At 37.9% G+C, this 25,919-nt stretch overlaps 5 protein-coding genes across 7 annotated transcripts in view; 2 read left to right on the forward strand and 3 right to left on the reverse strand.

Moving 5' to 3' along the window:
* The window catches only part of LOC111801057 (anaphase-promoting complex subunit 1), a 21,139-nt gene extending 12,735 nt beyond the window's left edge, over positions 1 to 8,404 (forward strand). The window contains exons 21-37 of one of the 2 annotated variants that reach the window (XM_023685026.1): positions 150 to 243; positions 328 to 410; positions 534 to 584; positions 1,377 to 1,454; positions 1,562 to 1,683; positions 1,768 to 1,928; positions 2,284 to 2,360; positions 2,432 to 2,545; positions 2,628 to 2,729; positions 3,584 to 3,724; positions 4,915 to 5,088; positions 5,323 to 5,386; positions 5,545 to 5,684; positions 5,757 to 5,914; positions 6,760 to 6,838; positions 7,016 to 7,114; positions 7,262 to 8,404. In XM_023685026.1, the coding sequence (XP_023540794.1) occupies positions 150 to 243; positions 328 to 410; positions 534 to 584; positions 1,377 to 1,454; positions 1,562 to 1,683; positions 1,768 to 1,928; positions 2,284 to 2,360; positions 2,432 to 2,545; positions 2,628 to 2,729; positions 3,584 to 3,724; positions 4,915 to 5,088; positions 5,323 to 5,386; positions 5,545 to 5,684; positions 5,757 to 5,914; positions 6,760 to 6,838; positions 7,016 to 7,114; positions 7,262 to 7,648 (2,124 nt within the window). In that variant the 3' untranslated portion in view covers positions 7,649 to 8,404. The remainder of the gene's footprint in view (positions 1 to 149; positions 244 to 327; positions 411 to 533; positions 585 to 1,376; positions 1,455 to 1,561; positions 1,684 to 1,767; positions 1,929 to 2,283; positions 2,361 to 2,431; positions 2,546 to 2,627; positions 2,730 to 3,583; positions 3,725 to 4,914; positions 5,089 to 5,322; positions 5,387 to 5,544; positions 5,685 to 5,756; positions 5,915 to 6,759; positions 6,839 to 7,015; positions 7,115 to 7,261) is intronic. The other variant, XM_023685033.1, reaches the window with a different exon arrangement.
* A 404-nt stretch (positions 8,405 to 8,808) lies between these two features.
* Positions 8,809 to 10,503, reverse strand: LOC111788537 (gibberellin 3-beta-dioxygenase 4). Its single transcript, XM_023668884.1, has 2 exons — positions 9,665 to 10,503; positions 8,809 to 9,345 (listed from the first exon to the last, which is right to left on the reverse strand). Exons 1-2 carry the CDS (start codon positions 10,460 to 10,462, stop codon positions 9,037 to 9,039), a joined length of 1,107 nt encoding a protein of 368 aa, XP_023524652.1. The 5' UTR covers positions 10,463 to 10,503; the 3' UTR covers positions 8,809 to 9,036.
* Positions 10,504 to 13,990: 3,487 nt separating this feature from the next.
* Positions 13,991 to 16,602, forward strand: LOC111806684 (omega-3 fatty acid desaturase, chloroplastic-like). Its single transcript, XM_023692075.1, has 8 exons — positions 13,991 to 14,845; positions 14,950 to 15,039; positions 15,112 to 15,178; positions 15,298 to 15,390; positions 15,486 to 15,671; positions 15,764 to 15,844; positions 15,943 to 16,080; positions 16,177 to 16,602. Exons 1-8 carry the CDS (start codon positions 14,340 to 14,342, stop codon positions 16,342 to 16,344), a joined length of 1,329 nt encoding a protein of 442 aa, XP_023547843.1. The 5' UTR covers positions 13,991 to 14,339; the 3' UTR covers positions 16,345 to 16,602.
* Positions 16,525 to 19,474, reverse strand: LOC111806689 (N-(5'-phosphoribosyl)anthranilate isomerase 1, chloroplastic-like). 2 transcript variants are annotated; one of them, XM_023692097.1, is made up of 6 exons: positions 19,359 to 19,474; positions 19,158 to 19,206; positions 18,657 to 18,722; positions 18,104 to 18,468; positions 17,862 to 18,025; positions 16,525 to 16,963 (listed from the first exon to the last, which is right to left on the reverse strand). In XM_023692097.1, the coding sequence occupies exons 2-6, from the start codon at positions 19,165 to 19,167 to the stop codon at positions 16,738 to 16,740; spliced, it is 831 nt and encodes a 276-aa protein (XP_023547865.1). In that variant the 5' UTR covers positions 19,168 to 19,206; positions 19,359 to 19,474; the 3' UTR covers positions 16,525 to 16,737. The 2 variants fall into 2 exon arrangements, with proteins under 2 accessions (XP_023547865.1, XP_023547857.1); XM_023692089.1 differs by having other exon boundaries at positions 19,158 to 19,277; positions 19,359 to 19,470.
* Positions 19,475 to 20,400: 926 nt separating this feature from the next.
* LOC111800473 (zinc finger CCCH domain-containing protein 29-like) lies at positions 20,401 to 23,417 on the reverse strand. Its single transcript, XM_023684184.1, has 2 exons — positions 23,146 to 23,417; positions 20,401 to 22,805 (listed from the first exon to the last, which is right to left on the reverse strand). The coding sequence occupies exon 2, from the start codon at positions 22,796 to 22,798 to the stop codon at positions 20,744 to 20,746; it is 2,055 nt and encodes a 684-aa protein (XP_023539952.1). The 5' UTR covers positions 22,799 to 22,805; positions 23,146 to 23,417; the 3' UTR covers positions 20,401 to 20,743.
* Positions 23,418 to 25,919: the final 2,502 nt, after the last annotated feature.

Below are 25,919 nucleotides of genomic sequence, written 5' to 3' on the forward strand. Positions count from 1 at the left end.
TGGGGGGGGGGGGGGGGGGGGTGTCTATATGTACTTATACCTAGTTAGACTTATTCTTCTTCATTTAAAAAAATATATAAATATATTGAAATAGAAAAAAATTGTATTCTTTCATCATTAATCTTACCTGTTTGATATTTATGTTACAGGGAGAAATAGGCCGGCGAAGTGGAGGTGATAATGTCCTTGAACGAGAGGGTTATGCTGTTTCAGCAGGCTTTTCCTTGGGTCTTGTTGCATTGGGTATGATTAGTTTTATTCTAATCATTGCGAATTGGAAACTGAAGGTATGAACAGTAAATACTAATTTTGTTCTGTCAAATGAAGGTCGAGGCAAAGAATCAGTTGGTTTTACAGATTCAATAGTTGATCGATTATTCAACTACATTGGTGGAAAAGAAGTTTGTAATGTAAGGTCTCACGCTCTTGATCTTTTATTTTGTTATTTGTACTTCTCTTAAACTGAAAAATTGCAAGGTATGATGAACTTGATTTTATAGTTTATCTGAATCTGTTCCTGTCTTATTCTTTAGCCAGAAATTTCTCTTTTCTCTACAGAGGAGCACAACCGTATGATCACACAGGTTGTATGAAGTTAAGGAATAGTTTCAATTTTTTCCTTGTTTGAAGAGTCCTTGGTGGGAGTTCTATTACTGGAGATTCCTTGGAAAAGTTATTTATTACTTCTTAGGTCCCTTGTATGAAGAGTTGCTGGTGGTTAAGAAACATTTAATGCATCGATGATGGGGTTCTTGAGAGTTGATTAATCTAACTGTGACGTTAGAATATGATGTTTAAAATCCTTTATTGGTATTTTTTTGCACGACTCTTCATCTTATTGGATCAATTAAGGTTGGACTCTTGAATTTCTCAAAGAATCCAACCACCTATTTATGATTCCTCAAATTCCTTTGTCGTATTTAAGGAGCAAGTTGTCTTCTCCATCACTCTTATCAATATGGTTAAAAGTTTCTGCATTGATAGTTAGTTTTGAAAGAAATCAAAGGATTTTCAATAACAAGAATCCTCTTTGGTCAGATCGGTTCATTTAGGCTCGTTTGAAGGCTTCTTCTTTCTGTGCTCTCACCAACCTCTTTGCTGGGCATTCTATCCAAGATTGATGTCTCATTTTACATGCTTTTACTTCTCCGTTGTATGCCTTTTTTTCTTATTATTCATTCCCTTGTGGCGTTTGTCACTTTTGAGCATTAGTCTTATTTCATCGATGCGTTTGTCACTTTCATTTCTTGTTAAAAAAAATACGGGTTGATTTTTGTACTTACTGTTCTCTAAAATAATCCTTCATCCAGATATTGTCAATGAAATGTGTATCTAGTGCAAGCAATCTGATATATTGTTTTCTTGCTCTCATTTAGATGGTGGATGGGACCGTGGTCAACGTTGATGTCACTGCCCCTGGAGCTACTATTGCTCTCGCGTTAATGTTCTTGAAAGTAATTATATGAAACTATCTATTTTTGCTGGTCTGAAACAGCATAAAATAATATAATTATATGCATGAGTGGAATTAAACTTGTTTTCTGCTTGGCGTGTCTGACAGACTGAATCAGTTGCGATTATGTCAAAGCTATCCATCCCTAAGACAAATTTTGACTTGCAATATGTGAGACCTGACTTTATCATGATTCGTGTCATAGCTCGAAATCTTATAATGTGGAGCAGGTACCAATTTTTAATCAGATTTGCAGCAATCAGATGTCCTATTCCTTCATTAAGATCATATGTTGATGAAATAAACTATTGTAGGGTTCATCCATCCAGAAACTGGGTCGAATCTCAGATTCCTGAAATTGTTAAGAATGTTGTCAAGTGCCTCAAGAGTGATGATAATGATACTGATGAATTGGATGCCGAAGCATTTGTTCAAGCTTATGTCAACATAATAATCGGAGCATGTATTTCTATTGGTAAGATGTCATTTTTATGGATTTAATATGACCAACAATAGTCACGTGTGTTTCTGCTTAAATCTCACTGAGACTTGTGATATATGTCAAACAGAAATGCACCTCTGGTAGCATCTTATATGTGCACGAAACATGCATGTAACTACAAGCATTTTTATGCCTAATTTTCTTTTCATCTTCATGTTCTTCCATATTATTGCTGAATGTCCATGTCCGTGCTTCTTCAGAGCATCCTACCTATCTTTGATTAATGCATATTCAAGAAATCTAGAATTTGGCCTTCTTGCTTTAAATTATTGTGAGACAAGCATTTTACATGTAAACTTGGGAGTCTTAATTGTGAGCTCTGGGACAGGTTTGAGGTTTGCTGGTACAAAGAATGGAGATGCGCAGGAGATACTTTATAACTATGCCGTCTACTTTCTAAATGAGGTCAGACGCTGAACTAACTGTTGCACCTCTAGGCCGTTTAATTCTTGTATGACATTTTTCCTGTTTTGCAGATCAAACCTATCTCCATAGAGAAGGAAAGTCCCTTCCCAAAGGGATTGTCTCGCTACATTGATCGAGGCACTTTGGAGACATGTGTCCATTTAATTGCTCTTTCCTTGTCCGTGGTAAGCAGAATCTTTCTTTGTTTCCTCTCACCCATCTTCATAAATGTAGGATTTAAATCCCAGGTGATGACTTTGTGAACAGGTAATGGCTGGCTCTGGAAATTTACAAACCTTTCGCCTCTTAAGATTCTTGCGCAGTAGAAATTCTACTGATGGTCATGCTAACTACGGCATTCAGATGGCAGTAAGTTTTCTAAGTTAATTTGGATCTTGCTTTCTACATGTAAACCTAAAAGGATCCTTGTAATCAACTATAAGTATGTAAAATCTTACTGATACTGAAGGGTGTAAACTAGGTCATTGATCATGCATGTCATTGTTTCTAAAGCTTTCCTTTCCAAAGTATTAATTGAAAGGACTACTTGAATGTGTGACTGTCTGAAACAAACGCTTACTTAATTTTGACATTCTCTTGCAAAATGAGTCAGTAAACAGGTATGTTGAGGAGTTCACGTAAGCGTTGAATCAATGGGAACAAAGTAGAGTATGAACAGCCTATTTTGTTCTTTGAAAAGGAAAATTAACACCTTCTTAGCCTCAGCTGGCGTGTTCTTAGCAAAAAGGAAGATACAATCGATCATCTTTTCCTCTTCTGCTTCTACTCTTGGCTTTTCTTACGGATCGTCAAGCTCACACCTGATATCTAAGATTGAAAAATTAGAGGCTAAGCTTTGTATTATTCCAATGATGCTTAATTTCAAACTTCAGAAAGAAGATTGGAGAGTTATTTAAAAGATTTTGAGAGATCGCTGGTTGGAAAGTTAAACAATCGTACCCTAAAACAATCAGATAACTCAGTGGATAAGTGTTGTGAGTCTGCAAGTTTCTTCACCTACAGTAATTTCTATGTTATTTGATAGTTGCACCTCTTGTGGGATCAGAAGTATAGGTTATTGTGTAAGATTCAATGATCAACTCAATATCAACTTTATGATATTGTTTCTTTGTCTGAGATTAATATGGTTTTATGGAAGACTGAGTTGAATTATATAAAATGAAATTCTCTTCATAGTTGTTGAAACTCTAAATAATCTTCAGGTAAGCTTAGCTATTGGATTCTTGTTTCTTGGGGGAGGTACACGGACGTTTTCAACTAGTAACGGTGCTGTTGCTGCATTGCTAATAACTCTTTACCCACGCTTGCCTACTGGTCCAAATGACAATCGATGTCACCTCCAGGTATAATAATTTACTCTTATTTATTTACTTATTGTACAGCTTATAACTAGCTGCAGAGTGAGAAAGGAATGTATAATTTCTTATGAAAGTAATGGAGAGAAGTTTTTTTTTTTTTCCCTTAACCACTCTGGTAGTCCTGCAGCCTTAAAATAATAACCGGCTACCAATTCCGAATGGAAATTTCCGTAGTCTGGCCAACAATCAATATGCGTATGTCTGATGTAAGAAGCACTTGCCCAAATATGGATCATGGGCATTCGATATTTTTGGTGATGATTCATCATGTTGATACAATGATTCATAATTTATGAAAAGATAATAAGGCCATAGCCTTGGCAAATATATTTGTGAAACTGTATATATTTAAATATATTTGTATATTTTTAGATAAAATTATAAATTTAGTCCCTATAGTTTGGAAAAGTTAGAATTTAGTCCCTATTATCTTAAAAGTTAGAATTTTGTTCTTATGATTTGATAAAATCTCATTATTAGTCTTGTGGTAGGGACTTGGAAATCATTTAGTTCACATATTATATATATTTACAAAAATATGATGTTTTTAACTCCCATAAATTAATTTCTTATATTTCTTTTTATGAATTAACCCCTTTAAAATTTTCAAACAAGAATAAATAATAATTGAACACTCTAGTTCAAGTGTCTGATATTGTCTGACACTTGTGTGTTCTCCAAACTAAAGTAATAATGCTTCATTAGTACTATCATATGTGTTGTTAGAGCATGTTTATTGTTGTAAATAGGAGTTTATTAGTTTCTTGTCTTCTATTCATTATTGTATTTTTACACTAATAGTTTTAGGTATAGACATATATGAAACTCGAGTACTGGAATGGATCGAAACATTCTCTCATATATTGTCTATCACATTATGTAGCTCATACAAATATACATTACAGGGAAGGAGAGAGTGAAGTCACTTTGTAGCTTTATATTCAAAATACAAGTAGTTCTAGTAGGTATTTATTCAATGGAAAGAGGTCCAAACTTTTGCTGCGTTTAATGAAATTACTCTTAAAAGAAGTGGTTGTGTATCTTTCTCCTGTGTTTTCTAACTTTCGTTATCAGTAGTCTTTTCCTCCCTAGCAGTACATGTTCAGGTTTCTTATCCAAGAAAAAAAAAAAACTTAATCAATAGCATATTTTACTGAAAGGTTCTCTCTTGTCAGGCATTCCGACATTTATATGTTCTTGCAACTGAGGCTCGCTGGATTCAGACTGTGGATGTAGACAGTGGTCTGCCAGTCTATGCTCCTCTTGAAATCACTGTAACAGAAACTGAGCATTATGCCGAAACTACCTTCTGTGAAGTTACTCCTTGTCTTCTACCTGAACGTGCTACTGTAAGTTCTAGATGTTCTATATGAGAATTGACTGATCTGCACATTTTATTTTCTAAAAAAATGCCTTCAGTCATTTTCCTTTGCATTGTTTTGATTTGTATGCCACATGTAGATGTGTCCATGTAGAATAGTGGACCACCAATGTTATCATTGTTTCCGCAATAATTTATGTAAAAGCGTCTGCATTGTTCCTTCTATTTGAAATTAAATATCCAATTTTATTTGTTCTCACAGTTAAAGACCCTACGCATATGTAGTCCTCGGTATTGGCCTCAAGTAATAGAACTTGCCCCCGAAGGTTGGTGGTTGGCTTCTTTTCTTTCTTGTTTACATACCAATTCATTCTTTTTTTAAAAAATTACTTACCTTGTTGTTCCATGACTTTCATTCATGTTTATTCTCTGTTCTATTTTCTTTGGTGTATCAGATACTTAAATTTCTATTTTTTTCCACCAGATAAATCTTGGTGGAATGTTGGGGACAAAAATAATCCATTTAGCTCTGGTGTTTTATACATCAAGCAGAAAGTTGGAGCTTGTTCGTACATTGATGACCCTATAGGCTGTCAGTCACTGTTATCACGAGTAATGCACAAGGTAAATTCATCCTTTGCATCTATTGAGAGTTCTAGTGGTATCATTGTGGATAACACCATTCTCTCTGTCCAGGTTTTTGGGTCCCGGGGTCTATCATCACGCAATTTGTGTAATAGTGGCCCTAGCAGACCTAATTATGCAAGCGTAGATCAGTTGATTGGTACCTTCTCGTCAGATCCTAGTTTGATTGCATTTGCGCAACTGTGCTGTGATCCTTCATGGGATGGCAGGCAAGTAGGCTATTTAGTAATATGTTGGATTTCCTAACTCCGTGTGTTCGTTACTTAGTCCAAATCTTCACATTTTCATTCACCTTTTTGTTTTAGATGTCTATTTTCCTTTGATTAGGCAACATTTTAGTTTTCTTCCTTAATCATTTTGATCTAGTTACTCGACCATTTTGATCATACGACATTTTGTATTATTACAGTTATTTTCTTTGCTACCATGACCATTTTAATCAAGTTTACTTTAACCACATGAGTAAAAAACTCAATTTGAGGCATCGAGTTGAGTCTTAAGATCATTAAGTAATGTGCTCTACAGGTGGTGTCGGTCATGACTTGGTAAAGCTTCTTAGGTTGGCTGTGATGTAAATGGAAAGCTGTGGTGTAACTAAAAAAGTATATTGACAAATAGTAAAGATAGCATGTGTAGATTTGCTTTTGCCTTCAAATCATGCCCTATCATAAGCTTCAATAGTAACTCAGTAGATTGAGAACTGCACACCTGAAGTTAAAAATTTCAGATGATCCACACTAATTTTTTCTTAAACATGAATAAAGTGCTTTCAAACTTTATTATTATTATGATTTTGCATTTTGAACTATAACTCAAGAGATTCTATTTGGAATTATAGGTTTGAATCAGATAAGCTAACCGCCTAATGGCCAGGTCGTTCAGTTGGGAAAAAAATTACCGATTGAACCTGACAAATAATACTGATTCATGTATATTCCAGCTTTTGTCTTTTGATATCATTGGTTTCCTCTGCTAAGTACTTTTTCTCTTTCAAAGTATCCTGTTTATTGAACCAAAGGTATCAATAATAAATGGTATGAGCATATGAATGCAGATTGGACGTTGATTTTCAGGAATTTTGCTTGCAAGTTCTGTTTGAGTGTGTGAGCAAGGACAGACCAGCTCTTTTGCAGGTAAATGCAGTCTGTTGAAAAGTCGAAAACTTTACTGCTTTTTTTTGAAGTCCTTGTCATTTTTAACACATTGTAGAAAAGTGTAGCTTGGTAAGCTATCCACTGAAGTGGATGCTGCAACTCGTTCTTTGAGAATTAAGTCCTTCGAAACGTGGTTTTCTGTTTACCCCAATGCAGGTTTATTTGTCATTATATACAACGGTTTCTTTGATGATTGATCAGGCCAAGGGTGGTGCGGTTATTCTTGGTGACTCACTCTGTTTATTTGACCTAAAGGTTGGCTATCTTTACGTGGCACTCCATCATCCATTTGAATTGTTTATCTATAAAAGATTTTAGTAAAGTTCTATCAACTATCAGTTTCTTACAATTTACATCTATATGTATCGGAGAACGTGACTTCTTATTTTATGTTTCTTGCAGCTTGCGATAGCATATAATGAGGCTCTGTTGAGTGGAAAATTGACCACTTCAAGAGGCAGCATTGTGCAGTCTAATTTTTTGGGGTCTCTCAGGAAGCGGGTAGAAGAAATTCTAAGTTGTTGTCAGAGCTTGAAGAATGATTTTCGCAATTACTTGGATTCAGGAAGGTGGCCAAGTGGAGATATACAAGGAGTGAGAAGTACAGTATTCCTATCTTGGTATCTTCAGTGGTATAGCATACCAGATTCATCTTTAATCAAGATAGCCATGCGAAAAATCAAACCGAAATTTCAATCATCATCTGTAGTTCCCTTGTTGAGCTTGCTATTCCCACGAACCCATTTAAATGCAATTCTCGAGATGGATAAGGCTTTATTTTCAGTTTAAGTTGCCTGTATGCTACCTGAATGAGGTCAGTTGAAGGGAGTTGAGTTGTGGGTGGAAATTCTCTCCAAATAATATTAATTGTTGCAGTTTCTTCTCAGATGGTCAAGAACTGATTGGTTGTGGACTAAACGAACCAGGTAGAATAAGTAGGTTTAGGCGACTTGAACGAAGTTGGACTCCGTTAAAAGGGGGATCGAGTGGTTTGGATACTTCGGTTGCAATTTGAGTAGGTTTTTTGTGATTCAGTTCTGACCTAAAAGCGGTAATGTGAGCAATGCAGGCTTCAACAGAAATGTCTTATAGCTCTGTTCGTTCTGTGAGCAGTGTTAGAGGATATTAGTCAATGTTGGTGGGAGATGTTGACTATATTTGTAGAATAGTTATGCCTTAGTGTCAAAGAGAAGTAGCAGATTCGGTGTAGTCAAATTGCTCGTTATGCTCCATAAACCGAGTCCATGAGCTTGGGAAGAGAAGTAACAGGCCGTTTACGGGTTAAGCTAGGTGAAGATGATGTAGGTGCCAAGCCTGACTATTCAACTGGGCACAAGTTCAGGATTGATACTGAATCATTGTCACCCTTTTTTTGTAGTTGTAGCTTTATTGTGTAAATTAAAAAGCATATCCGTTTGAAATTTGCTGTCAAAAGCAATCTTGTTTTTAACATTTCATTCATTTTGTAAGTTATGGTGATGTCTCTACTTAAGCCAAGCAGCGAATTTTCAAAATATCTAAACACATTTCATTCAATTTGTGTTATGCTGTGTGTTTTGAGATGAATGAATCTTCATCTTCACCCACTCAGCTGCCAGACCTAAGTTGTGAAGGCATTTAAGTCTTTTTTCTTTCATAAAAAGCTCTTAAGTCATTATTTGATAAAACTCTTATTGGTAGTCTTTAAATCATTCGATTAAATTTATAAATTTATTTAGCGTATAGATTTGTGGAGTTTGGTCTAGTGGTGAAAGTTGGTTGAACAATGGCATGCAAATCTGTTTTGGTCAGTTTTTTAAGTTCCTACTATCATAACCACAAATCAATTACTTTTTTTTTTTTTTTTTTTTTTTTTTTTTTTTTTTTTTTTTTTTTTTTTNTTTTTTTTTTTTTTTTTTTTTTTTTTTTTTTTTTTTTTGAATTCAAACCCAACACAAATTTTCTCAAAGAAAAATGAACCTCAAGTTGATTATACATATAATATTTAAATATATTGTTTTTGGGATTATTCAAATTTGTAACAAAATCACACAGCACTCGCAAGAATAATCCAAAAACTGTTCAAAATAAACAAGAAAAAGAAAAAGTAGAACTACGTACTCAACGCCTCTGCAGAAAACCGTGGGAATTCAATGGGTCGATTGATCAACAATGGGGCAATTCTCCGATCCATCGATTCAGATTCGGTATCCGGCCAGTGGATCTCTGAGCAGAAAGCACCGATTCTGATACACTTTCCACGCGTACTCTTCAAAGCTAAAAGAACGAAACACCGCCGTTTTCTTCTCTGCCTCGTTGCCGCCGCCGTCCTCTTTTGCTTCTGCGTCTGTGTTTTCGTCGGTCGGTGGAAGAAGAGGAGAGACTTGGGTATCCAAAGGAAGAGTAATGAGTAGTGATATTGAGATGGTGCCTGAGTTGTCGCTGCCGTCAGCCGCCGCCGCTACTGCCCTGCCTCTCACTTTCTTTACCTTTCCATTGCTCCACACCTTCAAATTTTGATAAACAGTCGGAAATAATTTTATTTTAAAAATACATTTTCAAAATTTTAATGCTAAATTTCTCTTCCTCTAATAATTTATTTTTAGAATATTAAATCAATAATTTCGAGAAATTAGGTTCGTGTGGATTTGTGAAACAAGCAGCATATTTGTCACGAATGAACGCACGTGACCAATGCCTCTCAGTTCGTGCAATCAAACAGCTTTTTAATTATTAATTATCAAATATCCTGACCCATTAATTATCATTTTCTATTCATTAAAAAAAAAGAGATTAAATTAACAAAACGACAGCGTATAGTCTTACTTGCGCAATATCTCCGATTGAAACCATCACAGAATCCGCCGCCGTTGCCGCCGTCGCAACCCAGCCGGAATCTCCTAATACAGAACACCTCTGGTTCTTGCTCTGATAATGCAATCCGACAATGTATGGGTAAAATCCACAGGTCACTGCCGGCTCAGCGCTTCGAGAACCTTTCGATATCCATATCAGCGACCGGAATCTGCTTCGATCCTCACCGATTGGATTCTCGAGGCCAATCGCACGAAATAGAGGCTCGATGATCTTCAGTCCGAGATACTCCATCGCTGGCACGAGCTCTTGCAAAGCTTGTAAACAAATTTCGTCCGAATAAGGCAAGCACAGCCTCGGATCGAAGCAGAACGATTCACAGGCTCCGTCCGATTCTTCGTCTTCGTCGCCTATAAATCCCCAGTCCTTCGGAAACAGTGCTTCCTTCTTCTCCGCCTGAATGTCGAATAGAGCGGCAGATTCCGACTCTGCTGAGAGAAGGAGATGAGAGGATATTTTATGATCAGTGATTTGGAAGAAGCCGAATTCGGAGACGGCGGAGAGTAGCCTACTGGAAAACTCGTCATCGGGAGAATCTGAGAAGGAAATCGTTGGTGGTGATATAACGGACGAGGAACGGCGCGTAGGAAGAGAGAGTTTGGGGGGGAGGCGATGGAGGAGCCTGGAGAGAGCTTCGGCAGCGGCAGAGGTGGAGAGGTGGTTGGTTTGTGAGGAAGGGGTGGGCGGAGGAGCTGCAGTGGCGCCGCCGCAGATGTTTGGTAACTTATTGTGATCAACTGAGGAAGCCATTGAGAGGAAGTGAAGAAGAACACGAAGGAATGAATATTTAAATGAATAAAAATGTTTCAGAGTTGGTAATAAATAAAGACGAAAAAATAACAAATTTCTTTTTCCTTTTCTTTTTCAACTCCATAAAAGGAAAAGACGAAAATGCCTAACGCCAATATGTGTCGCTTTATTCATTTAATATCAAATCACTTCACACGTGTAAAGTTATATACTTAAAAAATATTTCAATTATTAGATATGGTAGTATTTAATCTTTGAATATTATTTTTTAAATTAAATTAAAATATTAAAATTAAGAAAACAAAGTAAGGTTCAAAATAACGTTGATAAAATAAATGTAAATTATATTAGGAAATGAGTTAATAGATGGATTATTAAATATGAAATAAAAAATAATAATATTTTTATCAATATTCTTTAAAAAAGTATTTAAATTAGAAAGTAATTCAAACTAACGCTAGATAGTTTGAATGTATGTTGGGAGTCGTGCTATTTTCAGGGACTTTTTTGTCCCCTCACTTTCATTGCCCAATTATTGGGTAATTTTCCATTTTCCTATAGTCCCTACCCTCTCTGATAATTTTGTTTTGGACTTTCTCAAAAGACCTCATATCAATGGAGGAAGTATTTTTTTGTTTATAAACACATGTTCATTCTCTAAATTAACCGATGTGGGACATCCATCCTCAAACATTTGGAAAACAAAATTAATAAAATAAATGAATAAAAATGAGTAGAAAACAAAAACAAAAAGGGGAAGAAGAGCATTAAAGGAAATTAAATTAATGGGAATTTGTGATATTAAAGAAAAATAATAAATAAATAAATAAAAATTTAGGGAGGCAGCAGGTATTATGGGAGGCAGAGTGTTGGAGGAATGTGAGGCAGTGTTTGGTGCAGGTTTTGTATAGCACGGACCTTCCTCTTCCCTCCAAAACCTTATCTTTTACTCCTCTCTCTCTCGCCTCTCTTTTGCTTTCAATTATTTCCCCCCTTTCTGGTTTTTAACATTCACTTGCTCCACACCCATTTGAGCTCTGGTGCGATCATGGGGACACTTACATTGAGCTAAAGATCGCATGGTTTCTTTAGCTCAATGCTAGGGCTGTTAATTAAGCTATGTTCTAGTTTGCCAATTGGGTTAACAAAAGTTTAAATGAATTTTGTAGCAATCAAATGTAGTAGGTAGGCTGTAAGTTGTTTGTGTTCCTAGTGGCTTCTGAATTCTCATGTTTTGCATATCAGCTCCCAAGGAGTTGTCTACCCAGAGGTGTGTTATGGGTCATTTAGATTGTGTTTAGCATACCACCACAAATGGGCATTGGGTTTCTGTACTTTCTTTTCCACCAGCAACTCATCTGCTTCATATGTCTTTGATAATGATAAGTTTGGGATGTGGAGCATAGGCAGTTCCCTATAAGTCTGGATTTTCCACCCCTTATAGATTCTATTCTTGTGCTTACCGTGCTCGTTTAGTGTAACGACCTAAGTCTGCTGCTAGTAGATATTGTCCTATTTGGGTTTTCCCTTTCGGGTGCCAGTGAGAACGCTGAGCCCCAAAGGGAGTGACACCGTGCGGTGCGAGGAAGTTGGACCCCAAAGGGAGTGGAAACTGAGCGTTGTACCAGCTTACGCTGGGCCCCAAAACGGGTGGATTATGAGATCCCACATCGATTGGAGAGGAGAACGAGTGCCAACATCCAGTGAGGACGCTGGGCCCAAAGGGAGTGAATGGTGAGATCCCATTGGAGAGGGGAACAAGTGCCAGCGAGGACGTTGGTCCTGAAAGAGGGTGGATTATGAGATCACACGTCGGTTGAAGAGGAGAACAAAACATTCTCTATAAGTGTGTGGAAACCACTCTCTAGCCCTAACAAACGTCTTTTAAAACCTCAAAGAAAAGCCCAAAAAAAATAATATCTTTGTGGGCTTGGTCCGTAACTTCAGATTGCTTTCTGATATGGATTACATTAAAATAGAGAACAGCAGAAGAAATTAAGGCCAAATATAGAAAAGCTGGGGATATTAGCTATGATGATTTGGAATTGTCTTTACCTTTCTTTGGTGAATCATGAATGTTCTCCGACTGTTAGATGTTTTTCCAGAGTGCTTATCCGGTAGCTGTAGAAGCAAGGAATAAGCTATTAGAACGACAGCAGAAGCTTGATGTATGTTTTTCAATTACAACCTCCTTCTATCTTTACATCTTCCAAGGAACATAATAGGTTTTGGTCGCTTATAAGATATGAATGTCATCAAAATGCTGTTTAACGGAGTGATAGATCGATTGTACTACTAGCAGATATTGCCATTTTTTGGCTTTCCCTTCAAAGTTTTTAAAATGCATATGCTAAGGAGAGGTTTTCACACCCTTATAAAGAATGTTTCGTTTTCCTCTCCAACCGATATGGGATCTCACAATCTATCTTCGGAGCCCAACATTTTTGCTGACACTCGTTTCTCTCCAATCAATATGGGATCTTACCGTTTAGGTGTGTCAGGAAATATTGAAGCTTAAGTTCAAGAGATTTAGGTTCTGATAGCAAACTACTGCATTTGCTCCATAATGATTCTCTTCTTTGGACTTCTGAAACAACATAATGTAGCCATAGCCAACCGCAAAACAAGTTAGGATGATCACCATGTTTGATTCTGCTCCTATTCAATTTAGTGTGGAATTTAGAGCATTCAACATACCATGTTTGATTCTTACTTTTGTTGTTCAATCCATACCTCTTACTTTGCAGATATGGGCAAGGAAGTGGCTCATAAATGGTGGCAACTGTGAGATAACAGGTATTTGGTTTGGAGTCATGAAAACTCTTTTGTTCTTGCTAGATTGAACCAGCTTGGTGCCATTGGCTCTGCTTTGCTCAATCAGGATTGCGTGTCATATGCCTTAGCCATGCCTCCAAACGTTGCATCTAGTTATTAGCAACAAAGCACAATCCAATGTAAAAGTATTTTTGAAACAAAGCACGAATAGTTCTATTCGAAACTAAAAGTAAAAACATTTTTGAGATGATTAATTAGAGAAGAAGAGAGAAAAAGTTAATGTTTTAAGGAGAATAATAATAACAATCATAAAGCTCACATTAATTATCCTTTGACTAATAGTGGATCAAATTTTAATTTGTTTTCAAATTATAAAGGCTAAATTCGTATAATATATGCATATAGAGGATCCTAGGAGAAGGAATGAAAAAGATTTGAATACTCGGGAGATTCGAGAATTGGACGGAGAAAAGTGGTTCAAATTCAACCTAAAATAGAAGGCTTCAGAGTTCATAGGAGAATATCATAATTTTTCCAGAGGTGTGAAACTTGACTTTCAAATTCCAACCCCTACTCAGTAGTCGGCCTACAAAATACAATAAATTAGAAAAACATGGCCAAATTTTACGATATCGAGTTGACCACGTCACCGTCCTCCTCCCTTCCCACCCCACCCTTCAATTACCCAATTACAGATCGTTACGTCCCTTTCAAATCTGCACATTTTTACGTTTTTCACAACTTTTCTTTTAGTGGGTATGCCTCTCTGAAATCTGAAGCCCGACCCATTTGCTTGGAAATTCCAATCAACGTCTAAAAAGTTGCCTTGTAGACGGAGGAGGAACAGTCATTGATATGAATGGTGGACTATAAATTAGACAGAGAGAGAGAGAGAGGGACCAAGTTAGAGGACAATCAACAAGAAGCACAAGTTGGGATTTATGGTTGTAAGTGAATGAGCCAGATTCTTGGCTGTGTTATCTCATATCTTCTTCTGATTTCCTTTTTATTTTAGGGTTTGTGTGTGTTGCCCCATCTGTTTTCCTTCTTTATCTTGAGCCACTTGAGGAGGATACCTGTGTTTTTCTCATCTGGGTCTCTAATGGCGAGGTGGGTCTTATCTGAATGTGGTGTTAAGTCCCTCCCCAGGATCTACCCTCGCCCTTCTAGGAATGGACTTGCTTCTAGGACTTACATGGTGTCTGAGATTAGGTCCTCGTCGGTGCCCTCTAAACCCCACTTTCTCCGTTCTTCTTTGAGTCTTTCCACTAAGCGGAAGAGTTGGGCGCTGAATGTGAGTGCTCCCGTGAGAGTTGCTTCTGTTGATGAGGATAATGAGAAGGATAAGGTTGATGGGGTTGAGAATGAGGGTGGATTCGACCCGGCTGCTGCACCGCCGTTTCGGTTGGCCGATATTCGGGCTGCCATTCCAAAGCATTGTTGGGTTAAGGATCCTTGGAGATCAATGAGCTATGTTGTGAGGGATGTGGTTGTGGTGTTTGGCTTGGCGGCTGTTGCTGCTTACTTCAACAATTGGGTTGTATGGCCTCTTTACTGGTTTGCTCAAGGGACCATGTTTTGGGCTCTTTTTGTTCTTGGTCATGATTGGTAAGCTTTCTCCATTGAAGCTATTGAATATCTCTACTTGCTTTTTGTCTTGGAATTCCTATGCCTGAATTCTATGTGGTTTGCTTTGGTTGGTGAATGTGCAGTGGGCATGGAAGTTTCTCCAACGATCCAAAACTCAATAGTGTTGTTGGCCATATTCTTCATTCTTCAATTCTAGTTCCATATCATGGATGGTTAGTTTCTGATCACTTCAAAGTTATAATGTTCTTCAAAGTTGTAATATCTTATCTTGTTCTTTAACTCAGGAGAATAAGCCACAGAACTCATCACCAGAACCACGGCCATGTCGAAAACGACGAATCATGGCATCCTGTAAGTTCTTTATAGTCTAGCCCTTCTGGATTCTTTATCTCAAGGAAGCAGTTTGTAACTAGAGATGATCATTTTGTTGAGCCTCATTCAATAGCAATGTGTTCATATCTGTTTTGTAGTTGTCTGAGAAAATCTATAAGACTTTGGATAAAGCAACAAAAACATTGAGGTTCACTTTGCCTTTCCCCATGCTTGCATACCCCATCTATCTGGTTGGTACACTCTGTTTCGTCATCATTTTGTATGAACTTCAATGTTCTGCCAATGTTTTGATGTATTCTAATGCATCCTGTTGGTGATATTACAGTGGAGTAGAAGTCCTGGTAAGAAGGGCTCTCATTTCGACCCGAATAGTGATTTGTTTGTCCCGAGCGAGCGGAATGATATCATTACATCTACTGTATGTTGGACTGCAATGCTTGCTCTGCTTGGGTGTTTATCTGTAGTGATGGGTCCTCTCCAAATCCTCAAACTTTACGGAATTCCCTACGTGGTGAGTTCAGTTTCGATCACGAATTCGTGGTGAATACTTTTTTGGATACAATCATTCACTTGTACACATGTCTGAATGTTTTCCAAATGTAGATGTTTGTCATGTGGCTGGATGTGGTCACATACCTGCATCACCATGGTCACGACGATAAACTTCCTTGGTATCGTGGAGAGGTACGCATATCGATCTTTTTGAACAAGAACACATCATAAAGTGTTATGTTTGACACCATTTATGAACTTGTCTGGCTCTATATTTGATGATCGAACAGGAATGGAGTTACTTAAGAGGAGGATTAACCACTCTCGATCGCGATTACGGATGGATCAACAACATCCACCACGACATTGGAACCCATGTCATTCACCATCTCTTCCCTCAGATCCCACACTATCACCTTATAGAAGCAGTGAGTATTCTTCTCAATCTTGTATCTGAAACTCAAAACTTGTCTTTACCCTATATTTTCTAAATTCTCATCGAAACTGCAATCTTATCGTGTTAGACCGAGGCAACAAAACCAGTGCTCGGAAAGTATTATCGGCAACCAGAGAAATCATGGCCTCTCCCCTTCCACTTATTGGGAGTTCTAGTAAAAAGCATGAAAAAGGATCACTTCGTGAGCGATTCTGGGGACATTGTATATTATCAGACCGATCCCGACCTTTCTTGATCAAAGCAACAAGACTGAGATACTGCTCATCACCAGTATATCAAAATTCTTTTCTAATAGTTCGTGAGCCATTCGAGTTTGACCTCGAATAAACTTCCAAGGGAGAAGAAGCTCTGTTCATGATGATAGTATTCATATTTACATATTATTATTGCCATATAGAACAAAAATTGGCATTAGTTTTGCTTGAATTCTGTTTAATAACTATTAGTGAAAATAGATGGATGCTGTAACACCAATCACAATGGTGTTACATTACATGGGATGAGTCATTTATTTTTAAATTGTTCCAAAACATTCAGTAAATCCCACAATTTCATGAACTAAACTCAAAGCAGAAGCAGAAAATTAACAAAGTGATTATTAAGAAAATCGGATACTCAACTTTGTTGATCAATACTTCACTGAATGAACAGCCTTAAGAAATGAGTTGATTCGAGTAAGATCCTTCTGAATCCCATCTGAGCCACAAATTCCACTGCTAACATCAACGCCTTGAGGGTTCAGAAGGGATAGGGCTTGAGACACATTCGCTGGATTGATCCCTCCAGCCAAGAGCCAACCTTGTTTACTTCTAATTATTGGTACCTCAAACTGGGCCCAATTGAATCCCTTCCCACTGCATTCAACAGAGAAGGAAAGAGTTAATTAATTTGGCCATGTGACATGCAGGAAGAAAAGTGTCATGGCTGCTGCTACTAAGTCAAAATCAACACGTTCTGTCAATTTATTAGAGGGTTTCGATAGGAATGGGTAGCTAATACATCAAAATAAACACGTAGAAATAATTCATTTCAGTAGCTGATGTGATTGGTCGTGGAAATAAGAGTCTAAATCCTGTTTATTTAGGACTCCGAACAGTGCTTTCCAATATTTTAATATAGCCATTCAACTGAACATAAAATTCACTTCTTGGAACTTTTTGGGTATGACAATATGTATTAGTTAGTGCAGATTTGAATGGTTAAGCCTATAATATTGTTCTCTTTTGACTTTTACTCCCGGGCTTCCCCTCATTAGGAAGAGGTTTCCACACCCTTACAAAAAATGCTCAATTCTCCTCCCCAACCGATGTGAGATCTCAAAATCCACCCCCCTTCGGAAGTCAGCGTCCTTGCTGGCACACCGTCTCATGTCCACCCCCCTTCCGGGCACAACTTCTTTGCTAACACATTGCCCGGTGTCTGGCTCTGATACCATTTGTAATGGTCCAAGCCCACCGCTAACATATATTGTCTTCTTTAGGCTTTCTTTCGAGGTTCCTCTAAAGGTTTTTAAAACGTGTCTGCCAGAGGAGGTTTCCACACCCTTATAAAAATGCCTCGTTATCCTCCCCAACCGATGTGGGATCTCACAATTTAGTTGAGAATATATACCTTAACTAGTTGCTCAAGTTGTCTAACTCTCGTGGTAGTGTTGTTTATTTAATGAAAATCTTATAACACCATGTAGATATTTGGAGACATATTAACAAATTTGTTTTAAACCAGCACATTGAGGAGGAAGTTTGAAGGTACCTGCCACCTTTTGCACTGTCAACAAGAACCCAATCTACTAAAGAACAGTCCTCAATAGAGATCTCATTTAGAAGGCTTCCATCTTCATTTGCATTCAGAACATAAATAATTCTATGATCTTTAACTAGAAGGGGCATTGCTTCCCGTGATTCATCTCCATGAAGCTGTGAATCCAAATCATTCAGAGTAAGAAAGCTAGCTATTTCTGTACACAAGGAGATCAGGTCAACAAAGAGACGTACCTGCACAAATTCAAGGTCACATGTATAAGCAGCTCGAGATATTGTTTCAACATCGTCATCGACAAACACTCCGACAGGCTGTGCACCATTTTGTCTTGCAATTCTGGATATCTCCTTGGCAACTGAGAATGAAACAGAACGCTTTGAGTTTGGCCAAATAATCATCCCAATGAAATCAGCACCAGATTCTGCTGCCAAAGCGGCATCTTTCGCTGATGCAATACCGCACATCTTAACAAGAACCTTGTCCTTTCTATGATGTTCAAGGTTTGAAGATTCATTCTCTTGATTAGAAATGCTACAGGTAACCTTTTTCTTTTGACAAGGCCACTTTCTCCCAATGCGTGAACTGTCCCTATTCAAACCTGCAAAGAAACAAAACTAATGTAAGAGCAGAAAGTAAAATTTTTCCAACATCCATAAATTGATGTCAAAAAACCAAGTAAAAGGCAGAGCAGTGGTTCAGAAATGAGTGAACATTGTTAAGTTGAGCATATCTTAATTGGAACCTTCAGATATTGAGGTACTGAAGATAAATGGAGCAAACACATACCTTGAAACTGGTGCTTTCTATACACATTCACAACTTTTGGCCGAAAGCAGCTTCCAATGGTCAAGCCTGGCAATATGAAAAAGATTATGATATCAGTGGTTTAAACTATAAGGAAAGGCAATTTGTTCATGGGAAAATGTTGGGAAACCCCATCATCAAAGAATCAAACAGTTCGATTTGAACAGCAAAGAAAACACCTCCAGAATGCAGTAGTTGTTCGTGTGGGTAATTTAATATATAAATCTATTAAAGAGATTCTAAATAATTAGAAAGACAAAATAAAAAAACAATTAAATGGCATACACTCTTCTTTCAAACTCCATTTGACAGTGGTGAATCATATACGAACCCTTATATGACCGCCATGAGGGGATATTAAAGCGGTGGAGAAGCAGTGAGAATGCAATGCAAGTCATTTGGGAAATTCGTCGAACAGTTAGTGGGCATTGCAGGTGAATGGAAAAACCTCAAACAATCAAGAACAAAATTGTATAATCATACCTGAAATCATTGTTCTGCCCTTTTTCTTCACGTTCTTATTTCTAATCCACTATGATTCAAATGAATAAGCAATCAATTATTGATTTGCTTAGCCGGTGAAACTTATTTTCAATGGGTAAACTGAAAAACAAAAATGCAACTAAAATTTGACAAACCCTCGTTGAAATTAGTGATGGATTCGTAATGAGGTGAAAAAATTACCTGATTTGACGCCAAAGCGACTGGAAATTTGGAGATAATGCTGTGTGCTTCGTGTTCATAAACGAAAGGTGAAACTAGATGTCTTGTGATAAATGCTGGTTGGAGTAAATAAGAAAACTAAAACAATAAATACAAATCAATTCTTGTTTGCTTATTGCTTAAGGCTACAGCTATTTAGAATTTCTCTTTCGCGCTTTTGCTCGAGATTTTTAAAATGCGTCTGCCAAAAATGTTAGTAAAAAGTTTTCACATCCTTATAAAAAAATGTTTCCTTCTACTCTCCAACCGATGTAGAATCTCACAATCCACTTCTTTACGGCCCAACGTCCTCGATGCCACTCATTCCCTTCTCTAATCAATGTGGAATTGTCCAATCCACCTCCTTTGGAGCCTAGCATTTTTGCTAACACACCCCCTCGTGTCCACCCCCTTCAAGACTCATTACCTTCTCTAATCAATGTGGGACCGCTCAATCCACCCCCTTCGGGGCCAGCGTCCTTGCTGGCACACCGTCTCATGTCCACCCCCTTCGGGACTCAACCTCTTCGCTAGCACATCACTCAGTGTCTGTCTCTGATACCATTTGTAATGGTCAAAGCTTACCGGCAGCAGATATTGTCCTCTCTAACTTTTTCCTCTCGGGCTTCTCCTCAAAGTTTTTAAAATGTGTCTACTAAGGAGAGGTTTCGACACCCTTTATATAAAATATTTCGTTTTCCTCTTCAACGGTCGTGGAATCTTATACTACCGTTGAGGAGCCTTTGAACCAGAAAAGTCAGCTACAAACAGGAATCTTGAAGAAAAAAAATGTTATGGGCGGCTAAGAAAAAGAACCAAGTGAGGCCACAGCCCAATCCGACAACCTCAAATCTGTCCCAATCCTAAACAATAATAGCAGCAAAGGTTTTGGTTTGCTGTCACTCTTCTGGTTCTGTCTGTACCTGCTTGGCTGCCATCCTCCATTATCATCTTCTTCACTCTTCTGGTAATGATTTTCTTGTCTTAGTTAAGTCACTCAGATAATCTGAAGAACAATGCAGAGTTGCTGGAAACATTATATGTTTTTCTCATTATACTAGAGTGAAAAAGATACATGTTCATCTTATAATCAGCCCCAAAATGGAGAAAGAAAAAAAAATTAACAAATATAATATAATACAATGAAATGAATACGAACATATCTTACTGATCCGATCATCAGATTATTATTGATCTTTCTGAAGATCGATCGACACCCTACACCGAAACTTCAGGGCTTTTCTTGAACTAGAATCGTCTCTTTACTAATAACTTAAGCTATAATTTCTGTAATCAAATATTGAATGAAATGTGATCAACTTGATATTGTTAGCATAATGTAGGGAAAGGATTTGGCCAGTTTTTGCTTATGCCACTATCTGCTCCTGCTCTGCATACAACTGCTGCTCCATCCAGGATGGGAGCATCTCGTTGATTTCTCTTTTGAGGTTGTATTGCCGCTTCTTCGCACCGAACTGCTCGAAGCTGTCGGAGGGAACGTCTTTAACCAAGGAGTTAACCCAAGAGACGTCGGGCTCCCCTGCGGATGGTGCAAAGGTTGTGGGACCTCCTATGCCATTGTTTCGGATGGCAAACGAAGCAGATTTCTGGAGTTTGTTGAGATTGTTGCTGTGTACTCCCCAGTCTAGTTTGCCATCGGGTGAGTTCCAACCTGAGAGATGGGAAGACATTGTAGCTGCAGAGTTTGCAGCTGTGGTAAACCCGGGAAGACGAGGCACTGCAGCTCGATCGATGAAACTTTGGCTTCGTTTTGCAAAGGCAGCAGACCTTGAGTTCATCACAGCAGCTGCCACTGCACTTGATGAATCAAAGCCAAAAGAGGAGGGCTTCTTTACAGGTGAGGATGCTAAGTTAGCCGGGTAACTTGCACGGAGTTGGTTCATATTTTGGCGCATCTGCATCCCGGTCGGAGATTGAACCTGAGAGGTTTTTAGCGAGCCACCCTGCAACTGAGACAACAAGGAAGAATCTAATGATCCAAACATGTCATCAAGGTTTGACGGCTTCAACTCGGCACTCCTGCTTACATCTCCACTCCAGTAATTAGGAGTGGAAAGTCGAGATATCTCGTCGATCAACTGCTGCTGATGTTGTAGCTGGCTCGCGTTCTTTTCCAACCCGAGCAATTCCATCTCAAAATCCAAATCTCTTGCACTCAAGGTGGTCTTTAACCGACTACCAGAGAGTTGCAGAGCAGGAGGGGTAAGGTTAATCTTGTTCTGCCACAAGTTTCCATTCGTAGGGGAAGACACTGATGCTAAGGGAGACATGGGAGGTGTTGAAGTTGTCGGTAATGACAACGATGATGAACCAAGAGTCAATGTGCTCATGGTAGACATATCCGCTGCGCTGCTCGAAAGAGACCTGGGTGAAGGCATGCCTGAGCCTGTTGAAGCATATACAGGGCGCAAATCTTCAGGTTTGTGAGCAAAGAAGCAAACTTTCCTGTTGCAGCCAGTCTCATCCTTGCAGAGTCGGGTTCGGTATTGAGCAGGGTGAAGCCAGGACTCAAAGACACCATGTGCATACTCACAGGAATCCCCCTTTGGGCAAGCCCCCTTACGGAATTCGGGGCACGGAACGCAGCTATATGGGTACTTCTTGGGGTCTCTACGCCTAGCGTTCTCACCAGGATGAACGAAAGGACACTCGGTCCAATCGTGCGAATATGCCCTCGAACAAGGCTTCACTTTGAAGGTATACATCCTGAAATCATCGGTACCGTACATCCCGCTGTTGATATCAGGCAGCGATACATCGACCGGATACTCTTTCTTGTCACTTCCTTCTTTTGCAGACGGGGAAGCTATAATCTTCTGCTGGTCTTCTTCAAGGTAAAGGCTCAAATCACCTTCCCCAGCCATACCATCTCCTCTCAACAACATCTCCATAGCCTTTCTTCCTGAATTACTCACCATCCTACAAGCTGAAACAATCAAATCAACAGGCTTTCTCCCATAAGCATCGACACAATCAACATCGGCCGATCCGTTGAGCAAGAGCTTGATGGTCTCAAGGGAAGAACCAGAGCCACCAGCAGTGGCACAGTGAAGAGCAGTGACCATATCTGAACCACAAGCCCTGTTGACATCAACCTTGCCTGTCCCAATTAAGTGCTTGACAACCTTGGAGCTTCCAAACATGGCAGCAATCATCAATGGAGTTCTTTTTTCAAAAGCCATCTTCTTCGATCCAATTCCTCTGCCATACCAGCAGCTTGGTTCATTAACATCCAAACCATTTTCTTCAACCTCTCTCTTGAACCCTTCTACATCATCAGAAGCCGATAGTTCAAGCAAAATTGAACTCGCAGAGAAGAAAGAACCATGGTTAAGCTTCTGAAACTTGGCGTCCATGGCCGAATTCGAGGAAGTAACTTTATTCTTTGAGCCACTACACATCCAATTCCTGCAAGATTTAAACCCCCAAAGCTAAGAAACCTATACAAATCAGGCGTTCGAAAGATGGGTTTTCAAAGAAAAAATCATTTCATAAACGCAATCGAACTTTATTTGAAAATTTTCTCGCATCTTCCAGAGAAAAACGAAGATTCAAGCAATTTATTCCACTAACATGTCGTTTTTAAACAACTTCTAGACAGACCCAGAAGAAGAACAAGATGGAAAATAGTCAAAACATGAAAATCCAGAACAGAAACTCAAAAATTAACAAAACCCACATGGAAAACACAAAAAACAAGCCAGAAGAACAGATCGATTCAAGATAAAAATCGAAACAACATTCCTACCTGAAGTAAGTTGAACCAAAGAACAGCTAGAATGGTTGAAATTACTGAGCGCCAAAGGGGGAAGAGAGGGAAATCGGGAAGGCCTCGAATCGAGGAGGGAGTTTGAGGAGCTAAGAATGGAGGAAATGGGGGTTTTATCCAGACGATGAAGAACACGAAAGGGTGAAGAACGAAGGAAAGTGGGAGGAAGGTGGGAGTTTTCTTCGTAGCGGCTTCACCGCAACAGTCAAAGTCAAAGCAGAGTGAAATGAAGGCCCCACATTGGCTATCCAAATTCGACCCAAAGCGTGGTTCCTTCGTCGCACCAAGAAATCCAAATGAAACCCAAATGAAATGGGAAATGAAGTTGAAATTGGACTGAGATGGAAAGCAATCCGATCCTTTGTTTTTTTGTATGAACTGCAAAGAGATTCGTTGACGCGCCAGAGTGGGTGTGGTGTTCAGTGATTTGAGTGGCTGACAGAATATATCCGACTCCGCCTTCCACTGATTGGATTTTGTCTTTTTCTTTAAAAATTAGGAGCGTCCTTTTTTTTTTCTTTTTCTTTTTTTTTGGGATTAGAGCACTATCATTATGATTCTCTTAACCTTTTGATATAATAAGAATAAATTAAAATTTTAATATTTCACCACTTTTTGCTTCTCAATGTCTTCCGCGCCATCGGACGTAATAGCCCAAGCCCACTATCGATAGGTACCGTTTATGCCCCCTTTAGGGCTAGCGTTATCGATTAGAGAGGACAACGAAACATTCCTTACAAGTGTGTGTAAACCTCTCCCTAATGCGTTTTAAAAACCTTAAGGGAAAGCCCGAATGGAAAAGTCTAAAGAAGACAATATCTATTATTCGTAGACATGGGCTGCTATAACATCATTGATTCTAGAAATCCATTACGTACCAAGCACATTTTGGGCTGCATTTTTTGAATTTTTTGGGGAGATATAGTATATTGACATGGCTCATACCCTCATAGGCTTGCCATGTCTTGATTGTTAGAAGCTCATGAATTAACTTATAATTTAACCTAACATGAACTTGGGGATGGATAAAATAAAAAAATTTAAAAATATAATCAAACTCTACCTCAAAGTCGAGGAGTATTTTTTATAGTTTAATCTAAAAAAATATTATTAAAACATGATTTATGTCATTATTAAACATAAGTGATATGTTTTAGAATAGGTATATGGGAAAACGGGTTCATTCATCTACAAGCATGTAGCCTTCTTAAGCTATTGGGCCCGGGTTTATTTGTAGCCTCAAAAATATAATGGGCCTGGGCCTAAAGTAGGAGCCCAGTATCAACTTCTTAGGTTTAGCCTTTCTTAAGCTATTGGGCCTGGGTTTATTTGTAGCCTTAAAAATATGATGGGCCTGGGCCTAAAGTAAGAGCCCAGTATCAACTTCTTAGGTTTAGCCTTGTAATCAAAATTGAAGTTTAAAAAAATTATTTAGAAAGCTAGATTTTTTTAAAAAAAATTTAAAAAAGGTGAAAATCTACCTTAATAATAATAATTTTTTTTTTTTTTAGTGAAATAAGTAGATTCTTTTTGTATGGCTGATTTAAATTTTAAAATTCAAAACGAGGTAGTATAATAGAGTAATATGTTACATGTGTAGAAATTTCATTTTCAAATTCATAATGATAAAATATTCTAAAGAAAAAGTAGGCACTCACGTTTAAGTCCCATCTACCACATTAAAAAAAAATACATATAATATATGTTATGCTACATTTTATATATATATATGTATTTCTCTTAAACATGGTATAATTAATATATATATTGATATTTGAGTATAGGAGAGTAAGGATAGGACTTTAAAATTAAAAAAACAAGAATTAATTTATTTTAAATTCTTAACGACCGAATGTAAGTTAGAACGACACGTTCAAATAAGATAAATCTTATCGATTTATATATAAACTTAGTAATTTGCTTTGTAAGTAAGTCGGAACATTCAAATCTTTCGACAGAGGGTTAATAAGGACAGGACACCACCAAACCATACCCTACAAAAACCCTTACCATTTCATGTTATTGTCGTCCCCATAAATACCAACTTGAATCTCTCTTTTTTTTATAGTGCATTGCTTAAACATGTGCCATTTTGATTTTTTTTTTTTTTTTTCCCTTTTGGTGTAGGTACCACTTGTCAGATGTCAATTAATTTTTTAAAGTTTGATTAAATAATGATAACAGTATGTGGTGCCGATTGATCCACATCTCATGATATTAATAGTTGACTTTGACATGAACCCTCATTTGTTTTTGTGTTACGATCTTTTCAAGGAGAGAAAATCGAGAAAAAGTAAGTGAGAATTGTCTTGACCTAAAGGTATCAACTTCTAAATGTGAGATATCACGTCGGTTGGAGGAGTGGCACCTACACACTATGCTACATTGTCTTGATCTAAGTATACGCATTTTAAAAACCTTTAGAGAAACCCAAAAGAAAAAGCTTAAGGAGAGGACAATATTTGCTTGTGGTGGGACTTAATTGTTACAAATAGTATAAGAGCCAAACACGGGATAGTGTGCTAACGAAGACACGCTACAAATATTAGATAGGAAACCTCTCCCTAAAAACATTGACAGGAAGCCCGAAAAACCCAAAAGGTAAAACCCAAAGAAAATAATATTGAGTTGTTACATAAAATATGAGTAAAAAGACTATAATACCCTTAAAACAGACAACATCAATTTTTTTTTTTTTTTTTTTTTTTTTTTTTTTTTTTTTTTTTTTTTTTTTTTTTTTTTTTTTTTTTTTT

Source organism: Cucurbita pepo, chromosome LG01 (genome assembly GCF_002806865.2).
Source record: "Cucurbita pepo subsp. pepo cultivar mu-cu-16 chromosome LG01, ASM280686v2, whole genome shotgun sequence".
NCBI classification, from domain to species: domain Eukaryota; kingdom Viridiplantae; phylum Streptophyta; class Magnoliopsida; order Cucurbitales; family Cucurbitaceae; genus Cucurbita; species Cucurbita pepo.